The 18,907-nt window shown below is 47.7% G+C and overlaps 2 protein-coding genes across 2 annotated transcripts; both read left to right on the forward strand.

Moving 5' to 3' along the window:
* Nucleotides 1-434: 434 nt before the first annotated feature.
* On the forward strand, nt 435-2,031 carry LOC139220127 (TATA box-binding protein-like 2). Its single transcript, XM_070852197.1, has 5 exons — nt 435-485; nt 604-695; nt 782-946; nt 1,265-1,356; nt 1,955-2,031. The coding sequence occupies exons 1-5, from the start codon at nt 435-437 to the stop codon at nt 2,029-2,031; spliced, it is 477 nt and encodes a 158-aa protein (XP_070708298.1).
* Nucleotides 2,032-8,405: 6,374 nt separating this feature from the next.
* LOC139220355 (transmembrane protein 100-like) lies at nt 8,406-12,253 on the forward strand. Its single transcript, XM_070852435.1, has 2 exons — nt 8,406-8,460; nt 11,667-12,253. The coding sequence occupies exon 2, from the start codon at nt 11,703-11,705 to the stop codon at nt 12,174-12,176; it is 474 nt and encodes a 157-aa protein (XP_070708536.1). The 5' UTR covers nt 8,406-8,460; nt 11,667-11,702; the 3' UTR covers nt 12,177-12,253.
* Nucleotides 12,254-18,907: the final 6,654 nt, after the last annotated feature.

The raw sequence follows: 18,907 nt of genomic DNA on the forward strand, positions 1-18,907 counted from the left end.
TCTCTGCCAAGCCACCAGACTCCACTGACAAAAACAGTGATTTTACCTCAGAGCAGCAGCTCCTGTGCCCTGTTCTCTAAAACCCCTGTTTTAGTGAATGTAGTCTGGTGTGTGTGCTGTTTGTGGTTAAACCAAAAGGATCTTCCAGGTCTCTCTCTGTAGGGATCCTTTCCATGATGCTGTCACACACTTAGAATAACACTCTGAGCCTGTCAGTGGATCAAACAAGCTCTTTTAGTGGACCTACTGTGATCAGGTGCAGTTGTCCCAAAGGATCACGTTGCAGCCATTGCAGCCCGTTTGGTGGCTGCTGGCTGAGGTGATCTACTGGTGATCTACTGGACCAGTTCCAACACTTTTACTACCTACAGAAGAAATGCAGAAGTTAGAATAGAATAGAATAGAAAGCATTTATTGTCATTGTACTGGGTACAATGAGATTAAAAAAGGGCAGCTCCTTAAAGTGCACAAAAAAGTATAACACAGTATAAAAAACACTAATAAATAATTAAATCAGTGCAGATCAGAGTTCAAAAAGGTGACAGCTTTGGGGAAGAAGCTGTCTCTGAGTCTATTCGTTACAGACTTCCTTTTGTGTTTCAGACTTTCAAAGCACTCATCATGAAGATCCGAAAGCCACGAGCCACAGCAGTGATCCACAAATCTGGGAATGTCGTCTGTTTGGGAGCCAAGAGGTCTGTCTGGACTCATCTCTAATGACAGGGTGGTTTTCAGGACAGTGTCTGAACCCCCCCGCCGCCTCCTCTGTGTGTCTGTGTAGGAAGGAGGACTCACGGCTGGCGGCGAGGAGGTTCGCCCGCATCGTGCAGAAGCTCGGCTTCCCCGTCCGCTTCCTGGACTTTAAGATCCAGAACTTGGTGGGCACTTGTAAGACCTTCCCACTCAATCTGGAGCAACTGGCGTTGGCCCACCATGAGCAGTGCAGGTCAGCAGACACTGGCTGTGCTCACATGAGCCACAGTCCTCCATCTGAATGTCCTCTAAAGTGTGTCAGTGCAGAAGGCGGATGTCTTAAAGCTTAGCTTAGCACAAACTGGCCGCTCTGTGTGAGGCCGGAGGACGGAGCAGCTAAATGTGTGGATGTCAGTGATGTTCTCCAGCAGACTGAGGCAGCGAGGAGCTTCACTGTTTCTACCTGAGCTTCTTCTTCAGTCTGCAGAGAGCAGCGGCTCAGCAGGGACTAGTTATGGTGTGACGTGTTTTTCTGTTTCACCAAACCACCAGTTGTTGTTTCTCTCCACAGTTATGAACCGGAGCTGTTTCCAGGCCTCTTCTACAGGGTGGCGCCTGGCATCACCGCCACCGTCTTCGCTACTGGGAAGGTGAATTTAGCCGGTAACTACCCTGGTAGCTTAACTGGTAACTAACCTGGTAACTAAACTGCATCCCAGTGGTTCTAATCTTATCTACACCGGGCGTCCTCGCTGTTCACTGGCAGCAGCAGAAACACAGGAAAAAGCAGGAGGTTCTAGAGGCCTGAGAGGAGGTTCTAGGGGTTCTTCATGCAGTTCTGGTGTTCCTGTGAGTGGTTCTAGGAGTCCTGAAGATAGTTCCTGAAGTAATTAAGAAGGCTCTATGCATCCTTTGGGTATTTCTGGGGTCCTATACAGGTTCTTAAAGAGGTTCTAGTGGTCCTTGGGCCATTTACATGGTTCTATTGTTCCTTTTGGAGGGTTTTAATGGTCACTGAGGATATTCTAGTGGTTCTTCTATAGATGTAGTGTTCCCATGAAAGGTTCTTGGAGTCCCGTGGGTAGTACTGGTGTTCTTTAAAGAGGATCTATGGGCAGTGAGGGGTTCTAGGGGTCCTATAGAGGTTCTTAAAGAGGTTCTGGTAGCTCTAGTGTCCCTTTGGACAGTGGGTGGGTTGAAATGGTAAACTGATTGTAACTTCACTGTGAAACAGACCGTTTAAAAACATGTTTCCCTCCAGGAGCTAAAGAAGAGGCAGAGATCTACGAATCGTTTGATACCATCAGTCAAATCCTGAGCAGCTTCAGGAGGTGGTGACCTCTGACCTCTGACCTCTGAGTGGAGCTCCTGCTCGTTTTAGAGTCGGTGTTGAACAGATCAACACCTTTAAAGCAAATAAATGAATGTTTTCCAGATAATCACCACCCGTGGATGATTTCACCTCTGTGGACCATGAACGGTTATTTAAACGAGATCATGTGAGTAGAAGTAGTTCATGTGTAATGTAGTGATGTGTACTATACTATAAAGTGTTTGTCCGTGAGAACAGTTTACCTACATCCTGAGTGACGACACCACCAGAACATCAGTGAGGCTCAGCAGCAAACTGCAGCTCCGCTCTGCACCACCAGGTGTCAGGATGGTGCAGGCTGGTTTATTAAGGCTGCAGTTTGGACTCTGTAACAGCCGTTTACCCCTAAAGACACTCTGGACCCTCTGTGTCCACATCCTGGTGTGTGAGTGACTGGTAGGTAGTAAAAGTGTTGGAACTGGTCCAGTAGATCACCAGTAGATCACCTCAGCCAGCAGCCACCAAACGGGCTGCAATGGCTGCAACGTGATCCTTTGGGACAACTGCACCTGATCACAGTAGGTCCACTAAAAGAGCTTGTTTGATCCACTGACAGGCTCAGAGTGTTATTCTAAGTGTGTGACAGCATCATGGAAAGGATCCCTACAGAGAGAGACCTGGAAGATCCTTTTGGTTTAACCACAAACAGCACACACACCAGACTACATTCACTAAAACAGGGATTTTAGAGAACAGGACACAGGAGCTGCTGCTCTGCTGCTGCCTCCATCAGTGTGTCTGTGTTATTGTGTGACTTATTTTTAAAGGGTTAGTTCACACAAAGTCCCATCCTCAGTTGCCCCTCAGGGTTACATTGCACGATTGAAGCTAGTCTTTGACACAGTGCCAATCCTGTGTTCTGTCCTTAAGTAATGACTGAATTACGGATCAGGAGAGAACGAACTGCGTTACTTTCCTCCTCTGAGACTTTCAGGCTGAACCCTTAAATCCCTGCGTGACGCACTGACAGCTGTGCGAGGGTGTCGGTCAGTTAGCTGTTAGCTCCATCTGCTGCACACGCTCACCAGGAAACATCTGGCTGACGCTCCACTTCTCAAACAGGTCAGTTTGTACCTCATCATTCAGTGAAAGCGACAGGTGATCAGACACTGACTGGACCTCTGGTTTCCTCAGGTACGCCTCAGACACGTTTCTTTATTACCCAATATCATATCAATAAATAAAAAAGAATGGATCCCTCTGTGTATTTGTGACAGATGATCTGTTGCTTCACATGTGGAGTCACATGGCTCATTGTTGGATCTTTAGATTTGGCTGGTTTGTTTCATTGTTTTATTGATGCTGCGTGAATTTAAATTGGTGTTTGGTTTTCTTATTACTCTTTTTATTTGGAGACTAGAGATCAGTTGGTGGAAGCTGACGGGGATCCAAATGACAAATAAAGAACATTGGGTGACATTAAATGTCACTGATTAAACCTCCACCTGCCTCCTCAGGTCAGATTGAGGTGGTTCATGCTCGCTGAGTTGTGGGATCAGCTGACGTTTTCTCCAGCATCTCCTCCTGACAGTCGCTGTTTCTAGTGAGAGTGTTTTCAGCGACCTCTGACCTCTGAACTGGAAGCTCTTCCTGTCGGCAGGCCGCCGTGTGTGGCAGGAAGTGAGATAATCCTGCCATGAAAACGGTCGATTATAGGAACACTTCCTCTTCTGTGAAACCTGGAGCTCCTTTTATCTTCCTGTCTTCATCGGTTTGCCTTTATTCTGTCACAAGTGTGTGACAGCATCATGGAAAGGATCCCTACAGAGAGAGACCTGGAAGATCCTTTTGGTTTAACCACAAACAGCACACACACCAGACTACATTCACTAAAACAGGGATTTTAGAGAACAGGACACAGGAGCTGCTGGCCTAATTTTTGTGACATTGGCATTTTAACATGTTAGCTTTTATCAAAATTAACTCTTGAAAACACCAAAGTCTCACTGCAACACAATCACACTGACTGATGGAGGCAGCAGCAGAGCAGCAGCTCCTGTGTCCTGTTCTCTAAAATCCCTGTTTTAGTGAATGTAGTCTGGTGTGTGTGCTGTTTGTGGTTAAACCAAAAGGATCTTTTTTCCAAGTTGATGCAAAATCTGATTTGAACTCATCTCTAAATTTGGCCCCAAGTGTCACAAACTAATAAAAAACTGTTTCAGGATTATTTTTACTTGAAGTTTATTTGTCCAGTTCTTCTACATAATCATTTCTGTGACCTTTTCATCGAGCACCTGTGACATTTCCCCCGTTTTACTTCATCTGTTTCAGTTCTTCACATCCTGCCGCTCGTTCTCTGTTTAGCTCCTCTCTTTGTGTCTCTAATAACAACCTCAGTTTCCTCTGATCCAATAATACCAAATAATAATCATGCTGACACTCACACTTCCTGTATTCCTCTGTCACGTCCCCTCCACTCTGTTCACTCTCTCCTCTGCCGCTTTCTTTTTTATACTTTTCTACTTTTAAAGAGGAAGTTTTCCAACTTTTAAAATGTTAGATAGATATTTTATTTTACTTCCTGTCTATAAATCTGTTTGATAAAAACTGCACTGAGCAGCTGCTGTAAACATAAAACATCTGTGAGGGGTTTTTAAAGATTGACGTCTTCAGCAGCAGCCGATGAGCTGAGAGGAAGTCAGACAGGACGGAGTGTGGAAAATGTAAAAATGATTATGATAAAGTTTGCTGTTAAAGGCAGGATCTGCAACATTGGAGAAACTAGCATGAGTAGCTGATATTCTCCTCTGATTGGTCAGGATCAGTCAGGACCCTCCTCTGATTGGTCGGGTTCAGACAGGACCCTCCTCTGATTGGTCAGGTTCAGTCAGGACCCTCCTCTGATTGGTCAGGTTCAGACAGGACCCTCCTCTGATTGGTCAGGTTCAGACAGGACCCTCCTCTGATTGGTCAGGTTCAGACAGGACCCTCCTCTGATTGGTCAGGATCAGTCAGGACCCTCCTCTGATTGGTCGGGTTCAGACAGGACCCTCCTCTGATTGGTCAGGTTCAGTCAGGACCCTCCTCTGATTGGTCAGTGACCCTCTTCCTGGTGTATCTTCCTCTAAATGGACCATCACTGACTACATGAACGTCCTGCTGTGCTGAAGAAGACAGTAAACTAGAGACTGAGAGCAGAAACTGTTCACTGAGCTGATAAATCATTTCCTCATTGACTTCCATCCAATCCTTTCAGCACTGAACTTTAGGAAGCTTCTAGAGTTAAACCCTCTACTGGAGCAGATCCAAGAACGCAGAAGAGTTTTTTCTCCATTTTTCATCGATTCAACAGTTCTGCTGTCTGGTGTGTTGGGGGGGGGGGCTGTGACTCCACACTTTTAGAGAAGGTCTTTTTTTGGTTTCTAGGCCGTGTGAAGCCGCAAAAATGCAAAGTCAACTTTTCCACTTTGTCCCGAGCCAAAGAAAATGAGCAGCGTGTGAGATTAAAAGCCGGAGTGAGCACACCTGTATCATCAGGAAGGAAAAGCAGAGACCTCACCGCTTCACAGGAAGCAGGGAGGACGGCTCCAGAGCAAATAACTCACATCACCCCAAACCCAGAAATGGATCCGGGAAGGAAGTGATTTAGCGCTCGTCCTCCGTCCCTGGACAGTCGTCTAGTGGGCCGGGGGGGGATCAATCTCCCTGCCTTCATTAAACATCTCATTTTGGTCTGGTCGCTCCCGGGAGACACACAGACAGTCGGTGGGAGTAAGAGGAGGTGAAACACGAGTGGCTGCATGGCAATGAGATGTGAGGAGCCTTTACAGCTCTGAGCAGCAGACCTGAGGGGACTGACTTTACAGCTGCAGGTGTTCGGTTTCTCTCTGCAGGTCACGGGGTTTTGGGGCTCCGGCTTCTCTCTCAGGCCCTGCAGCAGTGACCCTCGATCTGGATCAAAGGACTCATTGGGGGCCCCGCTGGACTCGCTGACCCCCCGAGAGGCTCATCAGAGCGAGCTCAGGGTTTGGAAATAAGGCCAGATGTGCCCAGCTGGACTCTGCAGAAGCTGCAGGAGTGACCGTTGTCCTGCTCTGGGAGTGTTTTGGTTTTAGGGCACTTCACCTGCTTGGTTCAGCCTCTGCTGTGACCGACCTGCTTCAGTGTTTTCACAAAGTGTCTTAAAAAGAGCGAAGACACAGCCTACCTTAAAGGAGAACTCCAGTCTTTGTAATCCTGGGGCCTGTCTGCTTTCTGAATGACCGGTAGGTATATCGCTCTCTGCACACACACCAGACTCCATTCACAAAAACTATCATTTTAGCTGACAGAACACAGGAGCTGCTGCTTGTGTTGGATCTGAACAAACCCTTTAAAACACCAAGGTCACTCATTAGCAGCAGAGCAGCAGCTCCTGTGTCCTCTAAAATCCCTGTTTTAGTGAATGTAGTCTGGTGTGTGTGTGCTGTTTGTGGTTAAACCAAAAGGATCTTCCAGGTCTCTCTCTGTAGGGATCCTTTCCATGATGCTGTCACACACTTAGAATAACACTCTGAGCCTGTCAGTGGATCAAACAAGCTCTTTTAGTGGACCTACTTTGCACCCAGTCGTTCTCCTTTAAACTTCATATTTGCCTTTTCATATCATGACTTCTATCATTATTTTTTGCTTTTCTTTATATTTTACTTGCTCATCCAGTGACGACGTCCTGCGATAATAATGGAGACGGTTCTGTCTTAAACCTGCTGGAACACAGGAACCAGACTTCAGACGTCTGGCGTCAGAACACGGAGAAGCTTTTTCAGTAACTCGTCCTCTCGGGACCGGAGAAAAACTTTAGCATGCAGTCAGCAAAACTAGAGTGAAAAGTGGAGCTGTGACTTCCCTTTGTGCTATTTAGGCTGCACCTGCACCCAGAGCTGTTTGGAGGGAAAGGATGCCAGAGCGGAGAAACCTCCTGTCACAGATGTTGACCTCCACGGGGTCAGCTGACACCCAGAACCAGAACCACCACTGGTCACATGATGCATGGACAGCGCTCAGGAAAGATTTCAAGCTGATAACTTTCAGAAATTAGTGAACAAAACCTGCAGCAACTGAAGATTCAGAGCTTTTTAACCTTGACTTTGTGTCTTTGGTGGCTGATCAGACACAGAAGCTCTGACCTCTGAACGCTGCTGCTTCTTCTTCTGGTGACGTCATTTCTTGGAGGATCTTCAGATGCTTCATGTCCCTAAAATGTGTCCGACCTCAGCTAGAAGGTTCCAGAAGTCTGTTTTCTTTGGGTTTTTACTCACTGAGCTGCTACTTTGTCAGAAACCCAACATTAAAGCATTAAAGCAGCAGGTGTGTCTGTTTCCAGTGCAGCCAAACAAACCAACAATGTTTTAGGTTATTGTGAACGACAACCTCCATCTGACTCCATGACGCTTCTTTACACAGACTGATACCGACCAATCAGAGGACGCTTCTTTATAGACTGATACCGACCAATCAGAGGACGCTTCTTTACAGACTGATACCGACCAATCAGAGGACGCTTCTTTACACAGACTGATACCGACCAATCAGAGGACGCTTCTTTACACAGACTGATACCGACCAATCAGAGGACGCTTCTTTATAGACTGATACCGACCAATCAGAGGACGCTTCTTTACAGACTGATACCGACCAATCAGAGGACGCTTCTTTATAGACTGATACCGACCAATCAGAGGACGCTTCTTTACACAGACTGATAGTTAAACAAAGCTGATTCGGTGTCTCCGTCCTGACTTCTTCTCTGGACGATAAAAACAAACCCCGGCTGTTTCTGTCAGCTGATTCCTCCCAGATGTTACTGACTGCAGCTCCGGAGCCAAGCGGCCTCCAAATGGAGGGCGGAGGCGTCCCGCGGGGCCACAGGGGGATTCTGGGAGGAGAAAACTCCTGTTGGAGGTGAAGCCTCCTGGAGTAAAACTGGACTGCAGCCTGATTGGGGTAATTTGGGGTCACAGCAGGGACACATTTCTGTTAAAAGGTACATGAAGGAGTGGAGCTGGCGGCCGTGGACACAGAGAAGTGTTCAGCTTCCTTCTGGAGGAGCTGCTAATGAAACGGAGCAGTTTGAGCCCGATGCCTTTAAACAGACTGGTAGTGCTGCCTAAGGTGGTCTGGACTGTCCTCTGATCCCACAGCTGTGTTCAGTGTCTGGGGGGGTTGAACATGAAACCAGAGGGTCACACTGTGTTTCAGGGAAGCAGCCGAAGGGAGGAAAGAGTTAAAGCTTTTCTAGTTGGTCCAGTAGGAGGTGGTGTGGAGGGGGGAGGAGGCGTGGGGGAGGGCAGTCCCCCCTGTTTTTTCTATTGATAGCCAGATTCCCCCCATTTATTCCTGCAGTCAGGACGATGCAGAGAGGAAGACCACGGAGAGCTGAGCTCATCATGAGAGGAAGCACGGAGCCACTGGCTGCAGTAAGTCTGTCAGTGTGTCTGTCAGTCTGTCAGTGTGTCTGTCAGTGTGTCTGTCAGTGTGTCTGTCAGTGTGTCTGTCAGTCTGTCTGTCAGTGTGTCTGTCAGTCTGTCAGTCTGTCAGTGTGTCTGTCAGTGTGTCTGTCAGTCTGTCTGTCAGTGTGTCTGTCAGTGTGTCTGTCAGTCTGTCAGTGTGTCTGTCAGTGTGTCTGTCAGTCTGTCAGTGTGTCTGTCAGTGTGTCTGTCAGTGTGTCTGTCAGTGTGTCTGTCTGTTAGTCCGTCAGTGTGTCTGTCAGTCTGTCAGTGTGTCTGTGTCAGTGTGTCTGTCAGTGTGTCTGTCTGTTAGTCCGTCAGTGTGTCTGTCAGTCTGTCAGTGTGTCTGTGTCAGTGTGTCTGTCAGTGTGTCCTCCACCATCCTGAAGCAGTGTGTGTGTGTGTGTGTGTGTGTCCTTAAAGTTTTATTTTGAAATCTGAGTTTGGATCCTGAGTGAAGCTGAATGTTAAATCTTCTCCTCTGATGTTCACTGATGACTCTCAGCAGATCTAATGATCTCAGCAGATCTAATGATCTCAGCAGATCTAATGCAGGATCAGAAGAAGAGATTGAAGGTGTTTGGATCTCCCTCACAGAGCCTCCTTTATCTCATATCTTATATCTGATATATGTTCATGCTCCTGATCATGTGAGGGGAACAGTTCAAACGTGCTGAAGGTGTTTCTGATCCTGGAGAAATGAACCAAAACAAACATCAGTCACTCAGTGGAGGAGGGACGGGGCAGAAAGTTTGTCAAGTCAGAAATCAGTTCAGTCGGAGCAGATTTGAGCTCCTGATGCCTCTGAACGCCTCGCCGCCACTTTATCTGATGGTGTGTGTGGTGAGTCACCGGGGGGGCAAACCCCCCCTCAAAACATCCGAAGACGACCTTAAATCCCCTTTTTACAGCGACTAGTCCACTCTTTAGAATAAACTCTCTCACTGTCCCTTAAAATCTGCTGAATTAGAGGAAAGATCCCTGAAATCCGTTGAGGGGATCATTTAAGGATCCTCTTTCCACTTCAGACCAGTTAAGGTGGACCTACTTCTCCGTCACTGCAGCTTTTATTCCCACTTCAACACGTCTGGAAAACGTGGTTCTATTATCTCCGCTGGTGGAGAATAAATCTGGAGGGTGGACACAATAAAAGAAACACCGCCTTAAAATGAGGCTCTGCCAGTGATAGGAAATATAGAAATGAATAAATGTTTGTCTTTGGGCTCCCTGGAACCACAAAGTTGGCTCAGATTTAAAGGGTCACTCCCCTGTTTCTCTCCCTGATCCTCTCTGTCCACATCCTGGTGTGTGAGTGACTGGTAGGTAGTAAAAGTGTTGGAACTGGTCCAGTAGATCACCTCAGCCAGCAGACACCAAACGGGCTGCAATGGCTGCAACGTGATCCTTTGGGACAACTGCACCTGATCACAGTAGGTCCACTAAAAGAGCTTGTTTGATCCACTGACAGGCTCAGAGTGTTATTCTAAGTGTGTGACAGCATCATGGAAAGGATCCCTACAGAGAGAGACCTGGAAGATCCTTTTGGTTTAACCACAAACAGCACACACACCAGACTACATTCACTAAAACAGGGGTTTTAGAGAACAGAACACAGGAGCTGCTGCTCTGCTGCTGCCTCCATCAGGTAGTTGTGTCATTGTGTGTTACACTAATATTGGGTTGGATCTGAACTGAGCCTTTAAAACACCGAAATAAACAAAATAACACATAAAACCACTGAACAGCACCTCCTGCGTTCTGTGAAGTAAAATGTCTGTTTATGTCAGTGGAGTCTGGTGCCTCTGAAGAGAGCGACAACAACCAGATGTGTAGCCATAGAGCCACACCAGACTTCTCCTTTAACTTTGGCCTGACTGGTACCACACAGCCGGCTCAAATTTAACCAGGGGACATCACCATGGTAACCAGGGAGGAATCACCATGGTAACAGATGCTGTCACTGTTAGTTAACCTGCCGCAGAGCCGTCTAACTCATGGGGAGATCGTTGTTCCTGCAGGATTATTCCAATTATGAGACAAAAACACCCATAACTGACTTTCCCTGCTCATTTAAAGCTCATTTAAAAGATGTGAATAATAACTCCAGCACTAGTGGAGTATTTATCCTCTAATGTGACTGAACGTCACGACACTGTTTCAGCTTCTGTTTCCTACCGGCTGCAGTTTGTTAATGAAACATCTACACATCCTCAGCAGCTGAGCATCATGGGAAAGAGACGACAACTCTGACAACACGGAGGACCTGAAAAGATTTACTGTCACCAAACTGGGACAGAGCGTAGGTTTGTTCATATTTACGGCCAGTCGGCGGCACAAAGGACCAAAGGCTGATTGATTCTTTCCCTCCATCATTAAAACATCGTATTTTCAGGCTCGTGAGCAAAACTGTTGAGAAAGAAGAATAAAATACTGTCATTATTAATAATAACTACTTTACCCCTCTGCTCTCTGAACGCTGCTGCTTCTTCTTCTGGTGACGTCGTCTCTTGGAGGACCTTCTTCTTCTTCATGTCCCTAAAATGTGTCCAACCTCAGCTAGAAGGTTCCAGAAGTCAGTGAAGCAAAATGAGTGAGAAAAGACTTCAGACTGGGAGAAACATGGAGAAAATCCAGGAATCAGACATGTTGGCTGTGACGTTATTTATCCTCCTTGGCCACATTACAAACATTCGGCACACTGTTGATGGCATCAACTGACACCTGAACCTGCGCCGAGCCGACATTAGTAACAACACACTGAGGATCTGGAGGTCAGAGGTCAACGGACCCCTTTGAAAATGGCTCTGCTAGTTTTCCCCCCCCAGCATGCAGCCTGACTCTGGAGCGTTATTTAACCCCTTGGTGACCAGCTGGCTGATATGGTTGGTACCAGTGGATGCTGATGGGGGGCTGGTTCACCATCACACACACACCTTCACCTTCACTCTGGGACACATCGAGACTGTTAACGTCCGAGCAGCCGTGGTTTGATTTTTGAATAAAGGTAAATCGTCCGTGACGACAGATTCGCTTGTCAGTCAGACCTTTGTAGATGGTAAAATATCGGCTCTAAACTGGAGCAAGTTACTTAATATTTGTTTTAATTGGCTCTCTTTTCGTAGTTGGTAGGTCACCGTAGTGGAATCCTTCACACACTCTTAATTTTCTCTTTTCAGCTCTCTGCTCTGTGATTGGCTGACGTCAGTGTCAAGATGGCCCACCTCTTCCTCGCCAGTAAGCTCGCCATGCCGGACGACCTCCACAGCAAAGGTGGCGCCCGGATCCCCAGGAGCGCCGCGAGGATGCCGACGTTGATCTCTGCAGAGAAGCTGAGCCGTGACCGGCCCAGGAAGGACCACAGCGTCGTCGTGACAACGCACGTCCCGCACGTCAACGAGGTCCAGCTCACGGCGGCCACGGGCGGCGCCGAGATGTCCTGCTACCGCTGCACCGTGCCGTTCGGCGTGGTCGTCCTCATAGCCGGTATCGTGGTCACGGCGGTGGCGTACACCTTCAACTCCCACGGGTCCACCATCTCGGTGCTGGGACTGGTGCTGCTGTCTGCTGGACTGGGCCTGCTGGGCTCCAGCGCCATCTGCTGGAGGGTCCGACTGAGGAAGAAGAAGGACAAACGGAGGGAGAGCCAGACCGCCCTCATGGCCAGCCAGGGATACTGCGTCGCCTGAGGGGAAGAGTCCTGAATCTGGTCCTGAGTGGATTCAAGTTCAAGCTACTTCATCCAAAAAGAGGTTCATTAATTAACTTCAGGGAGACGAAGAACCTGAACGCACCACCTGAAGGGACCTGAATTGGTGAACTTTGCAGGGATGGAGCTCGTTCTCGCTGCAGGATCTCGTCCATGTGAAGTGTTGACGCCTTAAAGGTCTAAAAAAGATAAATGAATTACAGGAGCGGACGTTCTGGACGACGGACTGGAGCTAAACTTTCCTTTATGAAGCTCTCGTGCCGAGACAATGCGTTAAAAATCAATTATATAACAATTCTGACGACAGACTGATCAGAACAGAGAAACTTCCTCCAGTTTCAGCTTCTCAAACTTTCCCACTTTTCTGCTTCATAAACACTTTGAGGAGCTTTGGGAAGTTGTGATGTGTATTTTCTACAGAGCCCCATGAGGGTCACATGGTAGATAAAGATGCTGCCATGGAAACCAGTGCAGAGTGATTATAAGCTGAAAACAGTAAACGCACGTTAATATCTTTGATTGTTCCGTCCTGTTGGACCGTTACATCTGTCCTCACTTGTTCAGTGAGGCGCCAAAATAAGTCAGATAAATGTATTTAATATCAGCTGTGGTCTGCGGCCACTGTAGAGTCAACGATTTAGCAGATGATTGGATAATAAAAATGTACAGTATCTGAAGTTAGCGCTGCTGATAAGCTATAAAAGACATTTAACAAGGTACTCTACTGTTTCTACTCTCTGAGATAAAGTGCAGGTTGTCTCAGCGTTACTCTGTGATTCGGTCACTCTGCGCCGTCATCATCAAAGCGTTTAGTCTCTGTGGCCAGACGGCGAAACATTTAGAGGTGGAGAGTCATTCAGATGCAAACACAACGAACGGAGTGACAAAGTGCTCGAAGGGAGGAAGACGGACGGCTTCAACACGGGGAGAAGTTCGTTTCCCCAGTGAGAAAACATCCGTCACCAACGTACTGAACCCAAACCATCATGTTTTTTTCATGCCTAAACCTAACCAAACAAGCTGCAAGCTTTATATTGAAAGTGGAACCTGAAGTTGTATATTTATTGATGGTTTTCTGACATTTAGTCCATAAAAATAACCTTAAATCACATGTGAAAACCAATAAAGTGCATGTAGGGAGGAAGACCTAACCCTAACCCTCCGACACCCAAAAAGACTCCAGTTTGTTTCCCCCCATGAAAACAAAAGTCAAGTCATCTTTTCCTAAAGTAGTTTTCATGCCTAAACCTAACCAGACTGTGACGGTCACTTCTTTCTGTATATGTAAGCGGACACTTGTGATGCAAACAGCACTAAATCACACGTGAAAAGCTCAAAATGCATCAACAAGAAACATGAAATGTCCTTAAACGCTATTTGAACGCCGTGAAAACACGAGACCCCCCGAAGACAGACTGCTGTTGTGTCTTTGTGCAGGCAGCTGAATCACAGAGTATCCCTGAGCCATCTATGCATGATGCATGCCTCTGTATGTTTAAACCAGTGCACCAAAGTGATGAACAATAACCAGCTGTCTTGTATTCCACAGTATTAAAGAGTCCACGTCCTTCTTTTTCAATCTCATTTATTCCACATGTGATTCAACCTCACGCTCCAGAGCAGCTCGGCTGGTATATTTAGTTGTGTTTGTGTTGCTTAGCATCCCGCAGACACGCCGCCAGATAATAAACCGTGGGGGGGGGGGGTTGTGGCGACGGGTAGCGGTTACAACGTGTTGTCACTTCTGCAGTGCTAACTTTATCTCCACTGGAGCACAGCATCCTGGGAATGTTTTGGGGGGGGGGCATATACAGAAAGTGGAGGGAGGGAGGATGCAGTGCTGCATCACCCTCCGTGGATCTTCAGTCTGGTCTTGCAGATTCTTCAGGGAGGTTCGGTTCCTCTCTGAGCGCTGACGGTGAAAATAGAAGCAGCTAAGTGGAAATGAGCCCCCCCCCTCAGCAGATCATTAAATATCACATCTTCTAACTCATCAGGCCCGACTCATGACCCCCACTGGAGGAATGTGGCTGAGTACATTCACTGGAGTGCAGGACTAAAAGTATGAAGAGTCGCTCCTCTGCAGCCTCGCTGTCTCTGCTGCCCGGAGACGATCTCACAGGAAACCAGGCCAGGTTCATTTCCTTGCACCAGATCTCAGAGATGAACATGGTTCTTTCTAACTGCTCACAGACGAAAGCTCTTGAACTTAAAACCACATGAATGTTTGAGATAAACTGGAGGATGAAGAGTTCTTCTCTGGAGACAAATAAACTGTTTCAGGATCAGCTGGAAAAAACATTTCCAGAGCTGAAGACGGGCTGTTTTTATGGCTAAAAGACAGACGGTGCAAACATATGACGGTCTGTACCCCATGATGCATTGCTGTAGATTAAACAACCAACAGGATGTAAAGGAGTTAAAATGAGCTCAACCTGAAACATGGAAATTACACCTGGAAGGGGGGGGGGGCTTTAGGGCGGGGGCGCCTGCTCACTAACCAATCAGAGGAGGTCTTAGACACTTCTGGCTCCAAAAAAAACCAAGATGGCGACGCCTGTAGAGTCAAACTTGAGGCTTCAAAACGGGTGACGTCACCGTGGCCGCATTCCACTTTGTATAAACAGGTCATGTGACAAATGGTCCTGATTGTTTCCGTGGTGCTGACATGTGATGTTAACACATTTCATGCTGCCATCGTGTCGTGTGGTGCTGATAACAGCTGCTGGGATCAGAGAGTGTTTCTGAATATTCACCTCAGTTTGGGGTGAACGGTGAAGAACTGAGCAGAAGGAACGATCACTGAGTGTTTCTGAGTGTTTCTGGGCTGCTTGGCATCAGTGAGGAGGGATCGGAGGGGAAATCCCGGCCCTCCCTTCCCTTCCTGTAACACGGCGACCGGCCGAGCGACCAGAGGTCCGACACAGTGGCAGCGTCGCCGCCTCCCTCCCCCATAAACACACCCCAGACTCCCGGCCAGAGAGCGCCTGGCACGCAAAGAGACGGGGAGTCGGCACGATGAAAAGGGATCAGCCGGAGAACAGGAAGGTGTTTCCTGCTCCCACACACCCTCTACCCAAACTCTGATATGATCCCCTGGATGATGGTGATTGTTCTGGTGCCTCCAGGTCGACACCGGCTGCAGAGGCTGAATCAGCTCTGATGCTTCAGGAACATTTTCCACTAACTGGGCTTGACTTTGAGCTCAGTTTCAAGATGGCTGCCGCTGATCAAACAGCAGTAATCTCTGCTATCACTGAGGATCTGTGGGGGAGGGGGGGCATCCTGTGTGGTCAGAGGTTGTTCTCATTAACTTCCTCTTTTGAAACTACAGTCATCACCAAGTGTTTACTGCAGTCAGCTGCTGTTTGTGCTCCAGTTTTAATGAAGTTCAGTTTTCAGACGGAGATTTAAGCAAACAGAGGAAAGAGTTTCACCTTCACTGCTGTGACGACACAGTTAGACGTTTATAAGGTTTTATAAGGTTACTGTGCATCTTTTTACACCTTACTGACATTTATTTTAATGCTGCAGCTTTATTTCACAGGAAACATTTGATCCATTCAGTCCGATAACATCTGGAAAGTCTAGAAGAGCTGCATGACTGAATCATTTTATCCCCGTTCAAGTTAGCACAGGGCTAACAGGAAGTGTTAGCACAGGGCTAACAGGAAGTGTTAGCGGAGGGCTAACAGGAAGTTGAGATGCTCTGTGGGCCAACGATGAGGAAGATCTGAGTCCTGTTATAGCAGAGAAGTGGAAGATAGTCAGACTTTCTTGGCTTCGTGCTTCACTGAGCAGCTTTTAGAGGCTTGAATCGTCCTGAATCATGAGCCCCCAGAAAGTTCAGACTCACTGCTGGAAACGTTACTGTGAACTTTCAGTGTTTCTGCTCTGTAGGAAACACCTGATGAGTAATCAGTCCTTTACCTTTTCTGAGGTGTACCATCAATAAAGAAGCGACTGCTGAAGCACTGATGACTTTCTCAGCCTGTCGTAGCGTCACAGTGCTTCCTGCTGCAGACTCAGAGCTCCGGGGGGGGGCGGAGGCAGCGGAGGTATCTGTGGAGGTGAGCTCTGATTACCTGTCAGCAGGCACACTGCTGCTGCTGCTGACAGCCGGGGGGGCGGTAATGAGGCTGGGGGAGGACGGTGCTGTCGGTCACAGCTGATGGGAGGCAGCGCAGCTCGTTACAGACTCACATCCAAACCCCCCCGTTTCCTAAAACTGGAGCCTGGTGGAAGTTCTACAGGAGTCAATAACTAAAGTAAAGCTGAGAGAAAATATAATGATGTGGGAACAAAAGGTCATTCAGAGGTTTTCACGTCTGTTCAGAACTCATTGAAATGAATGTTTAATTATTAGTAGTACAGGGGTAACCAGACGTGTTACCACGAGGAGGGTTACGGCCTCACAGATCGTTTGTATTCAGCTCTTCATTTATTCACTAACTTTGCTTCCATACATCAACTTTTCCACCTGAGGGATGAACGAGTGGGAAATGTGCATGAAAAGGTGGATGGAAGCGTTTTGTGCTGGTGTTCTGCTGTGTGGTCGTATTTCTGATGGGAATCAGGACAGCTCTTCTCACGGCCTGCTGGGTCGACCCTGAAGGGCTGGAAATGATTCTGAACTCTGGTTTCAGAGGTTAAATCCTCATATCCGCCTTCTGACTGGAAACCAGTATACATTCCTCCTGTCTGTTTACTGGGCACAGAGACTTTTTCCCACTTAGAGTCCGACAGCTTCAACCAGATGGATGTTTTTAGCACTAGAATGAACTATTCTTCACTTCGTCATTCGAGATCTCCAGTGAGGTGAAACTAAGAGGAACATCCTCCGGTTCAACTTCTGCAGACACGTCAGTGGAAGGTAACAACATTTCATCGTGATTCATTGCTGTTTAATGGCATCTTTATTTATACCTGGTTCCTCTGTGTCCACATCCTGGTGTCTGAGTGACTGGTAGGTAGTAAAAGTGTTGGAACTGGTCCAGTAGATCACCTCAGCCAGCAGCCACCAAACGGGCTGCAATGGCTGCAACGTGATCCTTTGGGACAACTGCACCTGATCACAGTAGGTCCACTAAAAGATCTTGTTTGATCCACCGACAGGCTCAGAGTGTTATTCTAAGTGTGTGACAGCATCATGGAAAGGATCCCTACAGAGAGAGACCTGGAAGATCCTTTTGGTTTAACCACAAACAGCACACACACCAGACTACATTCACTAAAACAGGGATTTTAGCTCACTGAACCGAACCCTCCATGTGTTATTATGACTAGTCATGTCAAATGAAATTTAAGGTGTAACACACCCTGAAGCAGAAGTGAGGATTGTTTCAGGAGTGTTAGAACAAGAAGTGGATCAGGAAGTGGTTCAGTTGGTCTGTGGTGGGAAAGATCCTGTGATAGAAGCTGGTTTCTGAAGGACCAGCAGGACCAACAATGGCACGGGGGCCCCGAAAGGCCCCATTAACCAGGGAGCGGCTCTTCCTTTCATCCATCAGAAATCCAGTTTTCCCCTCAAACTTGTTCCCTGTTTCTTCCGTCTGCTGGCGTGCTGATGGATTTAAAGGCTTATTGGAATAATGGGAGAGCTGGTAGCTCCCAGTTCGTGGTGGGTGCTGTGAGGAAGGGGGGGGGGGGGTGCTCTGCGGTGACGCCTCGACGCAGGAAGCTCACATTGTGTTTCAGAAGAATGGCAGAACATTTTTGATCGCCATCGCTGACGTGCTCCCAGCTGCCCTGAAGATGTGGTGATAAGAAGACTGGAGGCTGTTCATGCCTCAGCCTGCAGGGTCGGCATGGAGGGACCGCTTCACTCTGCTCTCGTTCATCTCACCCCCAGTTCTACTAGACAGATATCCTTTCAGCATCACACCGTCAGTGGTGGACAGATTAGCGCTCCACAATATTAGAAAAAACTGACGTTACTTATTCAGGCTCTTTAGAATTAGTGTTTTTGTGAATGAAGCCTGGTTCAGCAGACAGGAGCTGCCGCTAAGATCAGTTAGTTAGTGTTGCACATCTGTGCAGGATCCACGTGTCTGCTCACATCTTACCGTCATACCGATCAACCTGCTTCCTGCTTGAGCCACACGTTTATTAGTTAAGATTATTAATGAACGTGTGGTGGTCGGGCTGGGATGTGTGTGTTTGACCTTGTCCTGGATGGGGGATGGACCAGACGCCTGAATCAGATCGGTCCACTGCTGAGGGAGGACCGGGGAGGATGGAGCATGCAGGCCGGAGTCGAGGACCAGAACCAGAACCTGGACCTGGACCTGGAAAGCGAGAGCGATGCATCAGACCTGAGAAAAGCCAGAAGAAACGACTGAATCCACGTTTGACCGCGTGTCCCAGTTTCCCTCCGTCCCAGCGCTCCAATCATCTGAAGAGTTTTCATTCAGCTTTGTGCTCCATCTGTCGTCTGATCGTCCATCAGGCAGGAAAAACCTCCGCAGATGGAGAACAGCAACAACTGTGCCAGGAATTAGCCTGATTCCTGAGAGGACACACACACACACACACACACACACACACAGACACACACACAGACACACACACACACACACACACACACACAGACACACACACACACACACACACACACACACAGACACACACACATATTTTAAACCTTTGTGTTAAAGGTTAAAGGAGGTAGATTCATCTGATTGGATGATTCTGTGTTCAGTAGAAACTACA

Source organism: Pempheris klunzingeri, chromosome 20 (assembly GCF_042242105.1).
Source record: "Pempheris klunzingeri isolate RE-2024b chromosome 20, fPemKlu1.hap1, whole genome shotgun sequence".
Lineage (NCBI taxonomy): Eukaryota > Metazoa > Chordata > Actinopteri > Acropomatiformes > Pempheridae > Pempheris > Pempheris klunzingeri.